The 18856-nt window shown below is 38.7% G+C and overlaps 1 protein-coding gene across 1 annotated transcript in view; it reads left to right on the top strand.

Moving 5' to 3' along the window:
* The window catches only part of LOC121422328 (ubiquitin carboxyl-terminal hydrolase 1-like), a 29790-nt gene extending 11766 nt beyond the window's left edge, over positions 1 to 18024 (top strand). The window contains exons 4-9 of the mRNA XM_041617294.1: positions 1602 to 1773; positions 2209 to 2312; positions 6329 to 7593; positions 8618 to 8810; positions 11506 to 11705; positions 15264 to 18024. Of these exons, the coding sequence (XP_041473228.1) occupies positions 1602 to 1773; positions 2209 to 2312; positions 6329 to 7593; positions 8618 to 8810; positions 11506 to 11705; positions 15264 to 15463 (2134 nt within the window). The 3' untranslated portion in view covers positions 15464 to 18024. The remainder of the gene's footprint in view (positions 1 to 1601; positions 1774 to 2208; positions 2313 to 6328; positions 7594 to 8617; positions 8811 to 11505; positions 11706 to 15263) is intronic.
* The last annotated feature ends 832 nt before the right edge of the window (positions 18025 to 18856 follow it).

Raw genomic sequence — 18856 nt, 5'->3', positions numbered from 1 at the left:
AAAATATTGACTAGCTCTTCTTTCGGGGAACATCAAATATATTGCCCTTAAATGACCCATATTGCCCTCGTCTAAAGACTCGGGCCAATATGATTCATTTGCTGGCAATATATTTGATGTTCCCCTCAAGGCTAGTCAATATTATATAAATAATCATATTACCAAGTAGCAGAACAATTACTTTCTCCTCTCAAAACATTTTAGTTTCTCCATACAAATACAATTATATGTCAATTTATTCTCTGTAGTATAGGTAGATAGCTGAGAATGTATTATGTTAAGACCCTTTTATTTATAACACACAGTCAATGAGAGACCACACACAGTTCACTCCCTCTTTAAAACAACCTGAAAACGTCAATTCAAATGGGTTTTTTTTTAAGGGAATTGAAGCAGAATGAAGAGTTAAAGGTATTGTTTAACTTTGTGAGCAGCAGATTTAAAAAATTCTCAAACCAAGATGAAACATGTGTACAAGTGCATGTATTAGACCTAATAAACCCTGAAAACAACCATTATTGAGAATGAAAAGCCAAAACTACAAGGCAAACCCCGATTTTGTAAATAGGTGTCTTGTAGACGCCTAAATAGTACTCGTAAGTGTATGGGATGAAATTAAGAAGATGTTTCCGGTCACTTTATACTTCAATTTTTGAAGCACTAAATAATTATTTTCGAACGCAATTTTTTCTGGGCTTCATTTTTGTAACATATCAGAGACACAGGTGACAAGTGTGACCTTCTAGCTCAGATTTTTTAAAAGTCAAACCAATGTTAACCAATCACTTTAATTTGAAAGAAGAAAAAACAAAAGACTGCAGGAAGAAGAAACAAGCTCTGCTTTATACCTTTTGTACGATGGTAGCAATTTTTTATTTGACCTGTAATGGGGAGGGGGGCCCAAGGTCAGAAGCAAAAACCTTGCACAAAAGTAAGGTACCTTAGAGATAGATCTTTGTATATATACATCCTTGATTTTTAAAAGACTGACCTGCTTCGTGCAAATGTAGAAATTTAAATGAAAATTGAGGGAATTTTATTGTAACAGTTTTTTGCAAATCAAACAGGTGTTGGGAAGTGAGAATGTGATCTGAATCTCTCTTCTCTGTGTTAACAAAATATAATGTAATCTCTAAGGTTCACCATGTTTAATTGAAAAAGGGAAATGAAATACAGGCAAAAAAATTGAAATGGAAAGACGAGAAAGGATGCTATAGATTTCCTCATTTGCATCCTTTCTTGTCTTTCAATTTCAATTTTTCTACCCATGTTTATTTTCCCTTCTTCATATTACACATGGTGAATGGTAAACCTCCACATTAATGTAATCTCTGTTTTTATGGTGTATCTCATCATGAATCTGTTGGCAGAGATGTCTGCCAAAAATAAAGATTTAAACTAAAGGGAGGAAAAATGAAAAAATCAAGAATTACATGTATAAAGCTTAAAAAATCTTACAGTACCCCCCCCCCCCTTCTTTGCCCAGATTGCTGTTGTAACTTCGTGATTTTCTTTTTCTACTTACAATCAAAACTGTTTAAGTGTATACTAAATGCTGATTTAGTGAATACTTGTGATGTTTCCATTTGATGGTTTGGCAGGTATTGTCCAAGCTTTAGCGAGAATCTGGCAAGACTTTCCGGGTTGGTTTCAGACAAACTCCAGAAGAAAGATGAAGAAGAAAAGGACGATACTGCTGTTGAGGATGAGAGGAGTAGGCGGAGAAGAGTTGAGTTCTTAGGACAGCTTAAATTGGTTCAAGCAATGAATAAAGTGAGTTTTAGATCATCTCTATTTCTGTTTGTGTTGCCTTCCAGTGAAAAAACCGCAATCAGTAGTCCAAGTAAATTTTATTTTGGGTGTGATTTAAAAGTGTAGATTCTACTTAAAAGTGATGCATAGGTTGCCAAAATTGATCTTGCAAATCAATTTCACTACATGATTCAGGGAGAAGAATTTCAGGACAGATTCAGAAACTCAGGTTTGAAGTTTGACATCCACTCAGGCATGAGATTCCATACTGTGCCCCCAAAAGAGATTCTTCAAACCTCTCCTTTCTAAAAAAAAAAAGTGTTTCAATATCCCATAATCTAATCATTAATCATTTTTAATTCTAATCATTTTTGCTTTTCACTTTTTGTAGAAAGTTGTAAAGAATATTTGAATTGATAGTCCTAGTTGTAAAGTGTTCTCTTCTTTTTTTGTCAGTTGTTCAACACCATGTCTGAGAAGGAGCAATCTTACTTGAAGCAGATGATGCCAGCTGGTCAGGAATTAGCTATGTATCCTGAAGAAATCTTGGAAGCTATCAGGTATTCATAAACAAATTCATATCATATTTTAACCTCTATAATAACAATATTATAGGGTATTTGCCTAGTGCACATATCCACCTTTTTAGGTGTTTAAGGTGCTCCTATATTACCCTGGTTGAACTAGGCTACCGACTCCGGTGCTTATAGCTTTTGAGAATTACTCTCTTGACGATCCCTGTTGACCTGATCTTGATTGAGTGCAGCACATTGTTGATCAATTTCTTGCTGAGGGAAATATGTGCCATTGCTTGGATTCAAACCCATGTCCCACTGTTTCAAAGTCCAGAGACTAATCCACTAAGCCAAAATGCTCCACACTGCTTCAGCAATAAATAATCTTTTAAGAAACTGTGCAAATTGCATTCCTGCCTGCCTGCTATATTTCCTAGCATCCATCATGAATTATTTCCATCCCCTTTTCCGGTTAAGCTTTCATGCAATACCTTTTTTAAACCTAAGTATGAGAATTTGCACGTACTTGTACCCTTCATGAATGTTGGTATTTAACAGCCGTGCTTTTTTTTTTTTTTTTACCACTTGTGGGATGAAACACCCTTTCAGCACTTGCTGTTTTTCATATGGGTCCATTTATTCGGACAAGAAAAGTGCAGTATTAAAGATTAAAGGGGAAGTTCACCCTGACAGAACGTTTATTGTAAAAATAGCAGAAAAAATAATAAAAAATATTGCCGAAGGTTTGAGAAAAATTCATCAAATAATTAAAAAGTTATTAGAATTTCAATTATTTGATTTGTGACGTCATATGCGAGCAGCATTCCTACATAGCGAATGGTAAAAAATTAATGAAATGTCATTTTCTCAGAAAATTGAAAATGGTTTTCACTGTACCTTTTGTATATCAATAGACAAATCATTTCACACCCGATCATGAAAAGAAAACAAAATTAAGACATCAGGAACCATACAAAATTTGAAATTCATGCATTTTATATTACATAACACATGGGGCAGCTGCTCGTTTATGACGTCACAAATCCAAAACTTTGAACTCTAATAACTTTCTTACTCTTTAACAGATTTTTCTCAAACCTTCACCGATATTTTTCACTATTTTTTCTGCTATTTTTACAACAAAGTTTTCTTCAGGGTGAACTTCCCCTTTAAGTCCATTTTGTTTCTTGTGAAAATTAAATGCAGGAAAGACAACAAGCACCTGCAAGACGAACAAGAAGGCCAATGCAGCGACGGTGAACTGTGGCTGCACGCGCACCAAGAATACAACCCGCGCAATGTAACAGTGCTGCATAGGTTCTGACATTTTCTCACCAGTCGCGACATTTGATGCATACAATGTGGCAATAGCGAGTTTTCATAATTGCAACAGGGATGGATTCTACAGCGTGGGCCTATCAGAATCACAATCAACAACTGAGAGGTCTCTAACGATAATTGGTGAACAGGGACAGTGGGTGATTTCAAGTTCTGTGTTGGCCTTGGTGTTGGTGTTAGTGTTGAAATTTTGGTTGCTTTCCCTAGCTCCAAAACTTATTCAGAGCTTGTAAAACTGATCCAGATCACATTATTGACATCTCAACAACTAGTGAGTGACTTTTCGGGACCATCCTCATTAATGCTGTAACCGATTTTTATTCCAATTCCCGATCCGATCCGATTTTCCCCTTTTTTCTACATTTTTCCGAACTCCGATTTTCGACCAGTGGGGAAAAAATCGGATCGGAAAAACCAAAACATAACAAGACAAAAAAAAAAAACACGTGGCGACATGTTTGCCGTCAAAATGCGCTGGTGATTTGTTTAGATCTCAGACAAAAGCGGTGGAAGGAAAAGAAGATAAAGGGGAAGAAAATTACGATTTGTTTTTATCTGTGATATTAGCGGAAAGGCAGGTAGAGAAGAAGATTATGATTTGTTTTGATCTCCGACATAATCGGGGAAGAACAAAACGATAATGATAATTGGTGATAATTTGTTTTGATCTCCGACAAAAATGGAGGAAGAAAAACAACGAAAAAACATCGAATATGTTGTAGAGAAGGTGAATATCATGGTAAACAACTCTTGATAATAATGCGTCTTTTTCGGGAGGTCATGCGACCTTTAAGAGTTTACGATTACCTCCGCCATCACTACGATGTTGTAGAGAAGGTGAATATCACGGTAAACAACTCTTGATAATAATGCGTCTTTTTCGGGAGGTCCTGCGACCTTTATGAGATTACGATTACCTCCGCCATCACTATGATGTTGTAGAGAAGGTGAATATCATGGTAAACAACTCTGGATAATAATGCTTCTTTTTCGGGAGGTCATGCGACCTTTAAGAGTTTACGATTACCTCCGCCATCACCACGATGTTGTAGTGAAGAGGCCTATCGTTGATCGGCGGTAGTGTCGCGCGCTGGAACGTCATTATCTTATTTTCCTTCCTCCGATTATGTCGGAGATCAAAACAACTCATCATCTTCTTCCTCCGCTTTTGTCGGAGATCAAAACAAATTCTGCCATCAGTGTAGCATGCCGCATTTGTCCACGCGCCGGCCACATACTAATTTTAATGTATTTTTTTGTTTTTGAATATCTTCCGATCCGATATCCGAACCGATTCCGATTTTAGGAGCAAAACTTCCGAACCGAACTCCGATCCCGTAATTGCTCTAACTTACAACATTAATCCTCATTTTATGTTTGGTGTTATAATCGTGTAAAAATTGACCCAACACCAACACCAAAAGGTCAACACTGAACTTGAAATCACCCATTTGGTCGCTGTAAGTTCCGGAGCTGTAAAAAACTTGCTAGTGTGTTGTTTGTCTAGAGTCACAGACAACACTGCTGTTTGGATTCACAAATTTTCTCCAACGACTGCTTTGTTATGAAGGGCGTATGACAAAAGATTATCTATGTTCCATTAAATGTTAAAATAGTGGTTGCAAAATCTCCCTAATATTATTCATAGTATTGATTGTATCGATCAGATTTTTATAAAATGGGTCAGCCGAATTAAGGATGGACTGATAAAAAATTTTCTTTCAGAACAAAAAATGGGAACACACATACTGACAAATAAAGATATTGAAAACACTAGTTTTAAAGTTCCTGTTGAACCGATAAGAATTCTCAAGCCGTTCGTATCATAATCAAAATGTTCATCTTGAGAATATTTCAGCAGCCTTTGACCATGGTTTAATAGACAAAGCTTGATAAGGAATTCACAATGCAGTCTTGTCATTCTTGCAAATTGATGTTTAGGTTTAGAAAATGGGATGGTTAGGTTTATTTGACTGATGTAGTGTAGCGTGCATTATCATTGTGGGTATTTCAAGCTTTATGTCCTACCAAAAGCCCTGAGCTCAGCAACTTTGTTGCAAGTGCAGGTCGACATATTGCTGCTTTCTATTGGCCAATGGCAACATAAGCAGGATTGAGAACATTCATTAGTATTTTGAAGAATAATCGCATTGATGATCATCCTGGGCCCCATTATGAAATCTTTGATTTTGATTAGCTGTTCAGCGTTGTTTCCATGGTAGTTACCACTGGGTGGCAAAGATACCATAATAGTAACTATCATGGTTTTTTTCCTACAAGTTGTCGGATCGGACAGCCTTCCTTGATATTGCTTGGCTGAGAAGTACAGTTCCTCCAGTAAATGCCAGAAGAAAAATAATACTTTGAACACTTTTCAGGAAGCTCCAATTGTACCCATTGCTCCCTTAATCTGAACAAAGTGGTGATAGATCACATACTGTACAACTAGGAATGGACATACAACTTTAGTCCGACTGGACTCTTGTTGAATGGATAAATTTTATCTCTTATAATTTTGACTAAACATTTTACGTGCCTTCCTGTTTCTGTTCCTGTCATAAGTTACGCCTTGATATTGCAGTGTCTAATCAAATGCATTTTTTTTTAGTGATTTTTTATAGAGAAAGAATACAGTTTGTTTGAATTGCCATTACTGATGTTTCCAACCTGTGTTCAAGGGGTGTAGGGACAATAAGTCTTAAAATACGCTTTTATTTTTTTAGGGAATTGAACTCAATGTTCAAAGGCTATCTACAGCATGATGCCCAGGAGCTTCTCTGTTGCATCCTCAGTAACGTCCAAGAGGCTTGCCAGCGACTTGGTGACCTCCAGGATAACAAAGAGAACCAGACTAATCAGGCTGCGGTCATGGATGTACCTTCGGGAACCTGCCTGAAAGCTGTGAGAAAGCTTGATATGGGCGGAGCTGGTGATGGTTTGACGGAGAAAGAGTCTGGAAGACTGTTGGGAGGAGGTAGACCCCTCGGTGGAGGTAGGCCTAGGAGCGAAAAGACATTGAGTGAAAAGAAGTTGGATTATAAAGGGCTTGGTAATGATACTCTTGTGACTCACCAGGACAACGGCATTGGTGATCATCCTAATGGGTATAGTGATGGAAATGTTGAACACATTAAACTATGCAATGGTAACATCACAGGCACTCTGAAAAAGTCTGAGACAGTCAACAGGGTGGTCGTGGGTCACCACGGAGGGATTTCCCCAAGTAATGACTCTGTGCGGAGACGAGGGGGGAGGAAGAGCGCCTTGACCAACGGACACTTATCAGGGATAGAGTGCAATGGGATGAATGGTAGCCTTCCGGAGACGAATGGATCGGGAGACGGCGGAAGCTGTAAGAAGAAGCGTCTTGGGATCGGTCGCCTTGCATTGCAGCAATATTCCCTGGGCAAGTTTGGCATCGTCAAGAAAGACAAAGCACCACCGGTTGAACAACGTACACCAGATGATGCATCTCACCATCATGGTGCTGAACTTGATTTGGCCGAGGCTTCGAAGGAAGCGCGTGAAGTTGGAATATTTGCTTCCAGGAATGTGACCGCTAATAACTCCAATGACCCTGATAAGTCTGTGGATACACCCAAAGCTTCTCCGAAAGTGGAGGATGATTCGGAGACAGTCGAAAGACTGCAAGGAGAGCATTCACCACCAGCCACCCAAGACAAGGAAACGTCAACAAAGCTGGAAGAATGTACCGTCCCCGAGCCACCAACGACCAACTGCGCCCAAACAGCAGTGGTGGAAGGAGTTGGAGACCAGGGTGGGGCAGTGGAGAGTGCAGGTGTTGCGCCTTTGCTGGGTGAGATGAAGGTGATCGAGAGGCTCTTTCAGGGTACCCTTGTACTCCAGACACGCTGCCTGGAGTGTGAATCCTGCTCGGAGAAGAGGGAAGATTTCCAGGATGTCAGCGTTCCAGTTCAGAGTATCCCTGCCTTCACTAGTGAAGAAGAACAAGGAGAACATGCCCCAGGTAAGGCCCCTGTGGCCATGGATGCCATAGTAATTGGCCTAAATAACCCTCTTATCGGCAATTTCTGGTGCCCTTTTTTTTGTTTCCCTTTTGTGCTGTAATAAATAAATAAATATGCCCTCTTAAAAAAATTGCCTTGTCCTGAAAATTTTAGGCCTTTCTGTAAGATTTGTATGATGTCAATTGATTTATGTTTAAAGTCAGTAAATGCTGGTTTGAAAAAACACAAATTAGTATGTAATAATAATAATAATTGGCATTTATATAGCGCTTTATCAATCGACGACTGTTCAAAGCGCTTCACAATTATTATTACCCGGTCACTGGATTCATAGCATTCCAAGCAGCCTGTTAGGCGCAAACTTGCTAAACCAACCACAATGATGGTTGTTTCGTACCGGTACCCAATTAGCACCTGGGTGAGAGTGGCAAAGTGTGGATTGACGCCTTGCCAAAGGGCGCTAGGCCATGGTGGGATTCGAACACACGACCCTCTGATTACAAGGCGAGGGTCAGAACCGCTACACCACGGTGCTTCAAATTAGATTTGTTTACATTTAAAAAAAAAAAGATATTTCCTATGCTTTACGATTTATTATATAATTCCAAGAATATATATTCAAAGTATTTGAATGTCCTATCATACATGTTCTATTTCTTTCATTTCTGTTGATTTCTGGAATGAATTTTAATCAGTACAAAAAATATATGGGATATTTCTTGTTATGCTTATAAAAACTTATTAAATGATTCTCAGAATAACTCTTTGCCATCGAACCCCTTGGTGCTTTATCAGCTCTTCTGATTGTTTTTGTTTTTTTTTAAATCCAAATGTTAACCCTCATAACCTATGTCTAAGCTATGCAATAGATTTTTAACCATATTACCTCCCCAAATTGATAAGTTACATATATTTTTTGATGTTTTTTGAGACTTTGCAAATTGATTATCAGAGTAAGCTCTATGTCATCAAATCCTGTGTGCTTCATCAGCTCGTCCGATTGGTCTGTTTTCTTGAATTTAGATGTCAACCCTCGTAACCTGTCTCTGAGCTGGGCGTTGTCCGAGTTCACCAGTGTTGAGAGACTGACGGATGATAACAAGTACTTCTGTGAGCATTGTTTTCATCTGACCGAAGCCGAGAGATCTGTTCTCTTTGGGAGGCTACCCGGTGTGCTTATCATCCAGCTGAAGAGATTCAGTGCTTTCATCAACTGGTACGTTTGGCTTTAGAGCCTGGCTAACACCTTTACGTTTTTAGCTTGGATTTCGCTGCGTCTCGCCCGAAAGCATACAATGTCACCATGCAGACACCTTATGACCCGACTGGTCTGCGACTGAGTGAGGGGAGATGAATCGCAAGGTGGTCATAAGCCTCGACACCGCACACCTTGCCATCCGATCTGCGACTCACGCATGCGCTTTTTGTTTTTTGCCATCGCAACTGAGAAAGTGTGCTTACTACTGCGTATGCGCGTTGTTTATCATATACGTGTCATGCAACTCTGCTGTCAGATTGGCTGGAAGTTGGATTGAGCTTGCGATCCAGTCATAAGGATTCGACATGTCAAATCCTTCCGATTTTCCTTGCGACTTGTCTTTGACCGATCTGCGACTCTCAAGCTGACAAGAGCTGTGACATCACATTTCCCCACACTCAGTCGCAAGCCAGTCGGCGACCAGGTAAGGTGTGCAGTGGCCATAATGCAGAAGTCATGCATTCTAGCCAGGCTTTTAAGTAAATTACCGTAAGTAACGGTGTATTAACCGCACCCGTGTATTAACCGCACCCCCAACTTTGGACTAAAAAAAAAAAAAAAAATCTTCTCACATTTACATGCATATTTGAGGTACGAAGAAACAAAATCTAAGTTTTTTTAGATTTCAAAGTATCCAAAGAGATTACCGGTATGCAGATATATGCTGTTCTTGATCAATTCATCTACAAATGTTAGAAAGAAAGAACGGTCCCGACAATATTGGCAACTTACACACTTACACACTCGCTCACCTCACAGTCACAGTGTACACACACAGCACTGCCATTACATTGCAAACTACGATACAGTACAAGTCATGCTAGTTCATCTTATCAAATTATGATCTGTGTCTTTCTCAGGCCCAGCGTAGGAGGAAGAAACATTCACATTTCTTGCATCACAATCTCACAATCACTTTCAGAAATTTGATGTCTTAGCATGAATTTTGGATACGGGATTATAGGAAGGTTCAAGAAACAAAGAAATTGGCATTTTTTCCATTTGTTTTTTACGGCTTCTTGCCGTCTCTCTCGTGCGTGGTTTACATGGTATCTTGTGAAAAGCAAACAGGAAGGAAAAAAAACAAGCTGGCGCGAAACGGGACTTTGAATAGCGCCAGCTTAAGTCGCACTATAACCACATTACAACGCAATCTCTAAGCTCACTCAACTCTCGCTCAGCGGTGACAAAATATTACCGAGTATGCTTGGCGTCTCTTTAAATTCGCCAGGGAACTTCACTACTTTGAATCGAGAATAAAGTCAAAATTAGTGTCATGAAGGTGGGTGCGTTTGTTATGGACAACATTTAATTAATATTGCAATAATCGCTTCCCATTACCCGCGGCTCATACCCTTCTAAACGACATTGCCTGGGCGGCTACGCCCGGCCACTCGATGTGTTGTGAACTGGCAGACATCGTACATGTACGGGAGGGGTTACGGCGGGCTGGCTCAGACCCGTCACCGTGTATAAACCGCACCCCCGACTTTTGCTTCTGCCCCGCCGAGAAAAAGGTGCGGTTAATACACCGTTACTTACGGTACACAAGATAATGAGTGTAATGCCATCAATCTTTCGTCTATTCAGTGCTTTCATCAACCGGTACGTTTGGCTCTTAAGCCTGGTTTACACCTATTGGCCCAAATCCACAAAGGTGATTTTGAAAACCCACGGTTAAATCCATGGTTTGTGCAGATTTCCTGAATAAATAACACTTAATTTGGCATGTATCGGGCGTGTGTATAAAAACTGTCCAATGCTGATGCATGCTTTTGTCACATTGTGCAACCATGGTTATATACGCTATTTTATTCATGAGTCCACTGTTTAAAGAGTGGACTCTTCAATAAAATAGCGTAAATAAAAACGGCAACGGGCACCAATGTGGTGCGCTGTGAGCCTGTGACAAAAGCGCGCATCAGCATTGAGCATTTTTTAATATACGTGGTAAAATAAGCGTATGTTATACAGGAAATTTACATAAACCATGGACTCAACCGTGGGTTTTCGAAACCACCTTTGTGAATTTGGGCCTTTGTGTTTTTAGCTTGGATTTAGCTGGAAAGCAGACAAGCACAACAAAAGGAAAGGAAGCAAGTTCATACAATGTCATTACGCAGACTAATGCAGAGGCCTTGCATTCCAGCCAGGCTTTAGGAAAATTGCATCTATCTATTCCATTTTCATTGTTGTAGTATTCATTGTTGTAATTGATATAGTTCAGTGATGTAGTTAAATTTGATAGTATGCTACCTTGTAATGATATATCATGTAATGTATACTTAATGGAAGTATAAAAATGGAGAATAATTGTAATTAATGTACAGTATATGTAATGAATAAGTCATCTAGTTAATCCATGTAAAGTGCTTAGAGATCTTGATATCAAGGGCTATATATAAATACAATATTGTTAGTATTATTATTATTACACAAGATAATGAGTGTCATGCCATCAATCTTTCATCCAATTCAATACAATATTCTTTAATTCCATTGCCTTTGATCAGGGGCCACCGGGTTCCCTTAGGTCGTGAAGAGGCATTTTTTGCCATTATGCCAAGTAAATATAGAAGTTATATCCCTTATAACCAAGTATAGTTAATATTTAAAGGTAATGGTGACACTTGATTTATCTTTTTTTCAACAGTTTCTCTCCTGGAGGATCCGTGTCAAAGGTCAACGACCATCTGGCCATCCCGTTGACCCTGAGTCTAGCCAAGTGGTGTTCTGGATCTTGTCAGCAGAGGAACACGCCCTATGAGCTCTGTGCAGTGGTCGCTCACAGTGGGTCATCTAGCTCCAGCGGTCATTACATCGCCTATGCTCGGGTACCTCAAAAAAATGCAGGTCAGTTAAAGGGGAAGTTCACCCTGAAGAAAACTTTGTTGTAAAAATAGCAGAAAAAATAGTAAAAATATTGGTGAAGGTTTGAGGAAAATCTGTTAAAGAGTAAGAAAGTTATTAGAGTTCAAAATTTTGGAAGTGTGACGTCATAAACGAGCAGCTGCCCCATGTGTTATGTAATATAAAATGTATGAATTTTAAATTTTGTATGGTTCCTGATGACTTAATTTTGTTTTCTTTTCATGATCGGGTGTGAAACAATTTGTCTATTGATGTACAAAAGTTACAGTGAAAACCATTTTCAATTTTCTGAGAAAATGACATTTCATTGATTTTTTACCATTCGCTATGTAGGAATGCTGCTCGCATATTACGTCACAAATCAAATAATTGAAATTCTAATAACTTTTTAATTTGATGAATTTTTCTCAAACCTTCGGCAATATTTTTCATTATTTTTTCTGCTATTTTTACAATAAACTTTTTGTCAGGGTGAACTTCCCCTTTAAATGTTCATACAAACTAGATTTACTGGTTTATTTTCATTTGGTCCACTGCCAATTCGTCCAATAGCAACTCGTCTACTATCATTTTGTATGCCATCAGTTCGTCCAGTATCCACATGGTAATTGCTCTTTCGTTCACTCACCATTTCGTCTAATAACCAGTTGGTCCAATAGCCATTTAGTCCATGTACGATTTGGTCTAGTTAGACTAAGGTTTGTATTCTGAAGTCAGGTTTAACTTAGACCATGGTCCAACTCTGCTAAAATTATGGCAAGCCAAAGGTGTCAAAAATTTTATTAAGTGGTATGTTTCTTATGTTTACTGTGCTCCTTCCTGATTCATCGATGGTGAAGACAATTAACTATTTGTACTTTCTAGATAATTATGAATGATTTGAGAGCCAAGTGAGCTCAAATATGATATCTCTACTGTTAGTGATTTATTCAACAATTGGCTGTCCATACTTTAACCACAACTTTAAACCTGACTTTAACTTAAATTAAACCCGACTTCAGAATACGAACTGGTGATTAGACAAAGTGATAATTGGACCAAATGTTTATTGGACCAAATGGTTGTGAGACGAAATGTTGATGGATGGAATGTCATTGGACTAAATGAAGGAAGACCGTGTGGTGAGTGGCCGAGTTGGCATTAGACGAATTGGCAATTTACTGTTTTTATGAGAAATTCTGAGCATAGTATGATTTACTTGGAAAGGATGTAGAAACAAGTTTTGTGCTGTGTTCAATGAGTGCGGCAAAATGTGAGTCAATGCATTGCCATGCTAATATCCTTTTAAAGGACACGTCCACCCCAATGAGAACTTGATTTGAATAAATAGAGAAAAATTCAACAAGCATAACACTGAAAATTTCATCAAAATCGGATGTAAAATAAGAAAGTTATGGTATTTTAAAGTTTCGTTAAAGTTAGTTATATGAACGAGCCAGTTACATCAAAATGAGAGAGCCGATGATGTCGCTCACTCACTATTTCTTTTGTTTTTGTCTCACCTGCGAAGCAGAGTGAGACTATAGGCGCCGCTTTTCCGACGGCGGCGGCGGCGTCAACATCAAATCTTAACCTGAGGTTAAGTTTTTGAAATGACGTCATAACTTAGAAAGTATATGGACCTAGTTAATAAAACTTGGCCATAAGGTTAATCAAGTATTACTGAACATCCTATTAGAGTTTCATGTCACATGACCAAGGTCAAAGGTCATTTAGGGTCAATGAACTTAGACCATGTTGGAGGGATCAACATCGAAATCTTAACCTGAGGTTAAGTTTTTGAAATGTCATCATAACTTAGAAAATATATGGACCTAGTTCATGAAACTTGGACATAAGGTTAATCAAGTATCGCTGAACATCCTGCACGAGTTTCACGTCACATGACCAAGGTCAAAGGTCATTTAGGGTCAATGAACTTTGGCCGAATTGCAGATATCTGTTGAATTCCCATCATAACTTTGAAAGTTTATGGATCTGATTCATGAAACTTGGACATAATAGTAATCAAGCATCACTGAACATTTTGTGCAAGTTTCAGGTCTCATGATTAAGGTCAAAGGTCATTTAGGGTCAATGAACTTTGGCCGAATGGGGGTATCTGTTGAATTACCATCATAACTTTGAAAGTTTATTGGTCTAGTTCTTTAAACTTGGACATTATAGTAATCAAGTATCTCTGAACATCCTGTGCGCGTTTCAGGTCACATGACCAAGGTCAAAGGTCAATGAACTTTGGCCGAACTGGGTGTATCTGTTGAATTACCATCATAACTTTGAAAGTTTATGGATCTGATTCATGAAACTTGTACATAAGAGTAATCAAGTATCACTGAACATCCTGTGCGAGTTTCAGGTCACATGATCAAGGTCACAGGTCATGTAAGGTCAATGAACTTTGGCCATGTTGGGGTTTTTGTTGAATAACCATCATATCTCTGTAAGTTTATTGGTCTAGTTCATAAAAAGTGGACATAAGAGTAACCATGTATCGCTGAACATCTTGTGCGAGTTAGAGTAGTATTCAAAGTCAGCACTGCTGCTATATTGAACCGCGTGATGCAGGTGAGACGGCCAGAGGCATTCCACTTGTTTATTGTTTGAATTATACAATATTTCAATTTTTATGAATTTGACGATTGGGACCTCCTTGCCTGAAGCACAAAATGTTTAAAAAAATGCAATTCCATGTGTTCAGGGAGGAATGAAACTTCATTTCACATGACAATGACGAGAAAATAAAAATATTTCATATTTCATATAATAAAATACAAAAGAAATAGTGAGTGAGTGACATCATCGATTCTCTCATTTGGATGCAACTGGCTTGTTCATATAACTATTTTGTTAAAAATAAGCGAAACTTTGAAATGTCATAATGCTCTTATTTTACATCCGAATTTGATGAAATTTTCAGCATTGTGCTTGTCTGATTTTTCTATATTGATTCAAATCAACATTTTTTTGAAGTGGACTTGACCTTTAAGAAGTCCTGTGAGAATAATGAATATGATTATAACATGCTGCATACTATTACTCTGACTTAAGCATGGCTACCTTGATCAGGTGTTCAAGCCTCAAGGGGGTTTCCTTCTCACCAGGTACCCATCAACTACACCTGGGTGGGGTGTGGAAAGTGTAGATAAATGCCTTGCCAAAGAACAAGTGCTTTAGTGGAATTTGAACCCTGGGGCAGTATTCTGAACATTGTCTTTTCTCCATATTTTATCTTTTCTCAGAGATATGAAAAAATCGGTACTCTGGGGCCTTCCTATTGGCTAGAAGGGCTCCCAGTGGGAACTAACGACGATTTTGATTGGTTTCCTTCCGAAAAGATTGGTGGGACCTTTGAGAGATATGACAGGGAAAACACAATGTTCAGAATACCGATTTTGTGACGATCATAGCGGTGTCACATCTCGGAGAGAAATGACAACATTTTTTGACAAAAGTTATGTCAGTGTTCCAGAATACCACCCCTGGACCCTGCACTGTGTAATACCATCAAATGATCGCTCTTCTCTCTGCTTCTTTTCGCAGAATCCCAATCTTGTGATGCCGACTCCGGAGCCCAAGATCAGTGTCCCATGAAGGAGTCCTGGGCTAAGTTTGACGATGACAGAGTTCAGGTCCTGTCCGACGAGGAGTTTGAATCCCTGGTGAATCCTCTGCAGGGCAACGACTCGGCTGCTACTCCTTACCTTCTGCTCTACAAAGATACCCGTCAGATCGCAAGATGAAATTATGGAGATATTTGAATTTTTTTCTTGTTTCTTTATGATTATTATACATAATAATAGATAGGCTGCAGATGACATACCTCACCTGAACCCTATAGAGGAAGTGTGGGAGTTCAGCTTTCTTTTATTTATGTTTTTTGTTTATTTTTTTTACTTTAATCATTTTGTGAATTATTCTATAAAAGTAAACATTATGGCAAAGTTTATAGAGCGGTTTTTCAGCTCTGTTTATCTTTGGTTACTCTCATCCATGCTCTTGTAGCTGAAAAATGTTTTGCAAAAGACCAAATTGAACTTCCTTCATTCTTTAAAAAATATGTGATGAAATATACTATTAAATGTTGAATTGAAATGAATTTATTTATTCTCCAAAAAGTTTTTCAATAATAATAATATTAAAACATGAGATTTGTATAGCGCACTTTCCATCTTGAGTAGATGCTCAAGGTGATTCAGAGCAGAGCAACAAAAAAACAAAACAAATTACATATAAAACACGTTTGAATAATAGGTCAGTGTCAAAAGCACTCTGATACAGGTATGTTTTCAGGTTGCCCCTGAAGTGTAGTAATAATTATACTTGCTTATATATTGCTTAACTCTTACTCTATCAGAAGTCTCTAAGTGCTCCACAGAAATGCACTGGCTTTAGCATTTCATATTTTATACGCACTGCGTTGAAAGGAATAAGTTCCTGCGAGATAAGTGCAGCACATTGTGGATCAAATGCTTGTTGAAGGAAGTTAAGCCACAGCTGGGACTCGAACCCAGAACCCTCTGTTTCAGAGTCCGGAGTCTGACCTCACTGGGCCACAATGAGGGGGCCACAATTATGCCATAGATAAAGTGTCGAAATTTGAGGTATGAAATGATATTTGAACGTTTTTACCTTGTTGGTTGTTTCAATTGTTCAATGAGTGGATTTTCAGGGTCCTCTTCTCATATCGTTGTGTCGTTGCAAGAACGCCCTTAGCACCACACTTACGTGCATTGCATGCATGCAGAAACGCACAAGGGCATTGCATAAGGGCGCTTCTGCCTTGACGCTACGTTATTTGCCTAGGGTAGCCTCTTCAGCTATTTAGCTAGTCTTCAAGCGGGCACTGCATAACATATATTATTTCCCTAAAAAGATCCATCGGATAGACATGAGAAACTGTTCTTTCATCGATTATCAAGAAATTTCACCTGTATTGGTTAGCTTTCACTTGCGAGGCTGCAAGCTTCGTCAGACCTTTGCCGTAGCTGCGGATGTTGCTTGGGCAGCATGATGAAGTGTTAGAATGGGATTTAAATCATTGTATGTGTAGGAAAGAGCATGTTGTCCTAGGGGATGGGATGGTCCCGTACCGCACAGATGTGTATAGCCTCTTTAATCCATCTGGTAGACTCGGCATTATCGCTTGCGAGTTTGGAACTTTCCAAAAAGGGGTAATATTTAAAGAGCGTGTTGTCCTAGGAAATGGGGTGGTTCTGTTCTGCACAAATGTGTATACCTTCTGTAGTCCATCTGGTAGACTTGTCCCAAATCAGAACCGCAATGCTTTATGGGATCGAAAAGGAGGCAACCAAGCTAGCTCCGCTCACGAAGGACAGTGTGCGTGCGCAGAGCTAGCTTTTCGATCCCATAATGCATTGCAGTTCTGATTAGCGATAAACCTTATCGCTTGCGAGTCTGGAACTTTCCAAAAACGGGTTTTATTTCTTGATTGTGGAAGAAAAAATATTTTCTTATAGCATATTATCGTTACCCCTCTCCATTTTAATTTGCCAACATTACTCAGCCTGGGATTGAACCCACGTCCTTCCATTTATGAGGCAGGGGACGTTACCTCTGAACCACGTTTCCAGATCTTTGTTATTAGTAGGAATATCCTCAGCTGAAAAAGGTTACAAGTTTTTACCATTTCTAATAAAACTGGTTCCGAATTTAAATTTGAATGAAATTTTATTATATTATTATTTGTTTGGTGTCACCTGTGCCTGGGTGGCGAAAAGCGAACTAAATCACTCTCCTCCTGATATAACTGATTGGGGGGAATGCAGGTGGACCACTACACCAGGGTTTCCCCCTACTCTTATACGAATAGGGCCTCCATTTAACGTCCTATGTCATTAATTTTTATCTGATGTGAATCCCAGCCTTGTATGTTGCATGTTGAATTTATATTGATGAAATGAAGTATGAGACTTTGTTACAGCCGTTAGGCTGCACACCACATTCCAACATACATAACATTCCTGATTTTTTTTCCTGTAGCAAAGAGTGACATACTTTTTGACAAGAGGAAACTCTTTAACATTCCAAGAGGAAATTTGTCTTATCCTTTTTTTTTCAAATACAAAAAAAAACTCAGTCTAAAAAATGAGTAAAGTGTATAAATCTGTGACCTAGGGAGCAATTCATGAAAATAGTCTGATTTTCCATATTTTGCTCTGAACTAATAATAGATGCAAGGATGTCAGTAGCCATTTAAGTCGGTGTAAATTACTATTTCATGGAATGCTCCACTGTTCTTTGGCTACTTAGGTGGAATAAGATTTTCATGTTTGATTTTGGAGTAGGTTGCTTGTAAGAGTAGTACCACACGAATGTCACGCAAGGCTATATAGCCGGATGCTATGTCAGTATAACTATTGAGCTTCAGAAAAGTTCCTTTGGTATATGGGCTGTAAAAATGGCCAGTCTAAGCAGCATCCTGCTATAACTCTGGTTAATCTTCTCTCTCTTTCTCTCGCCCTCTCTATCTGCTCAGATAGATAACAAAACATGTTGTTTGAATTTTGTTTAACCATAGAATGTCTAAACTGACTCGCACCGTTCATGTTTTTCTTTCTTTTTCATGAAAATTATGAGATTTATTTGTGTACTGATGCTAATATCTTGTGATGTGTATCCTTCAAGTGTAAAACCCTTCCAAGAATGTTAAGAAAAGTACATATTAACCAGTATGCGGTCGAATGAGAAAAGGAAGCAACTCTGATTTTTTTATCAGGTGGGTGTTTCATAAAGCTGTTCATATTACAAATGACTTTACGCACGACTGGTGATCCTTTCTTGTGCTATGTGATAATCCTATATAATTGATTTACCTAAGAACAAGTTGTGTGTAACTTTACGAACAGCTTTATGAAGTTCCCACCAGATTGGATTTTTCCTTGATTTGGGATATTTTCTGTATGTTCCACATGGTTCTTGAAAATAGGAACCAAAAAGCCCCCAATGCCTGGAATATAGGCGTTTCAAAAGCAAGTATTATATCTCCGCATACAACAACGAAACATTTTCCTCGTACTCATTTCACGAAGTTGCTTCCTTTTGTCAGTGGATGGCACTATTCGCATTCCGTATCGACAACCTGGATTTTCTGTGAGGAATTGTTACAATATACG

The sequence above is a fragment of the Lytechinus variegatus genome, chromosome 10 (genome assembly GCF_018143015.1).
Source record: "Lytechinus variegatus isolate NC3 chromosome 10, Lvar_3.0, whole genome shotgun sequence".
NCBI lineage: Eukaryota > Metazoa > Echinodermata > Echinoidea > Temnopleuroida > Toxopneustidae > Lytechinus > Lytechinus variegatus.
Note: the sequence above shows the minus strand (reverse complement) of the source record. Positions and strands in the feature narration are given on the sequence as shown.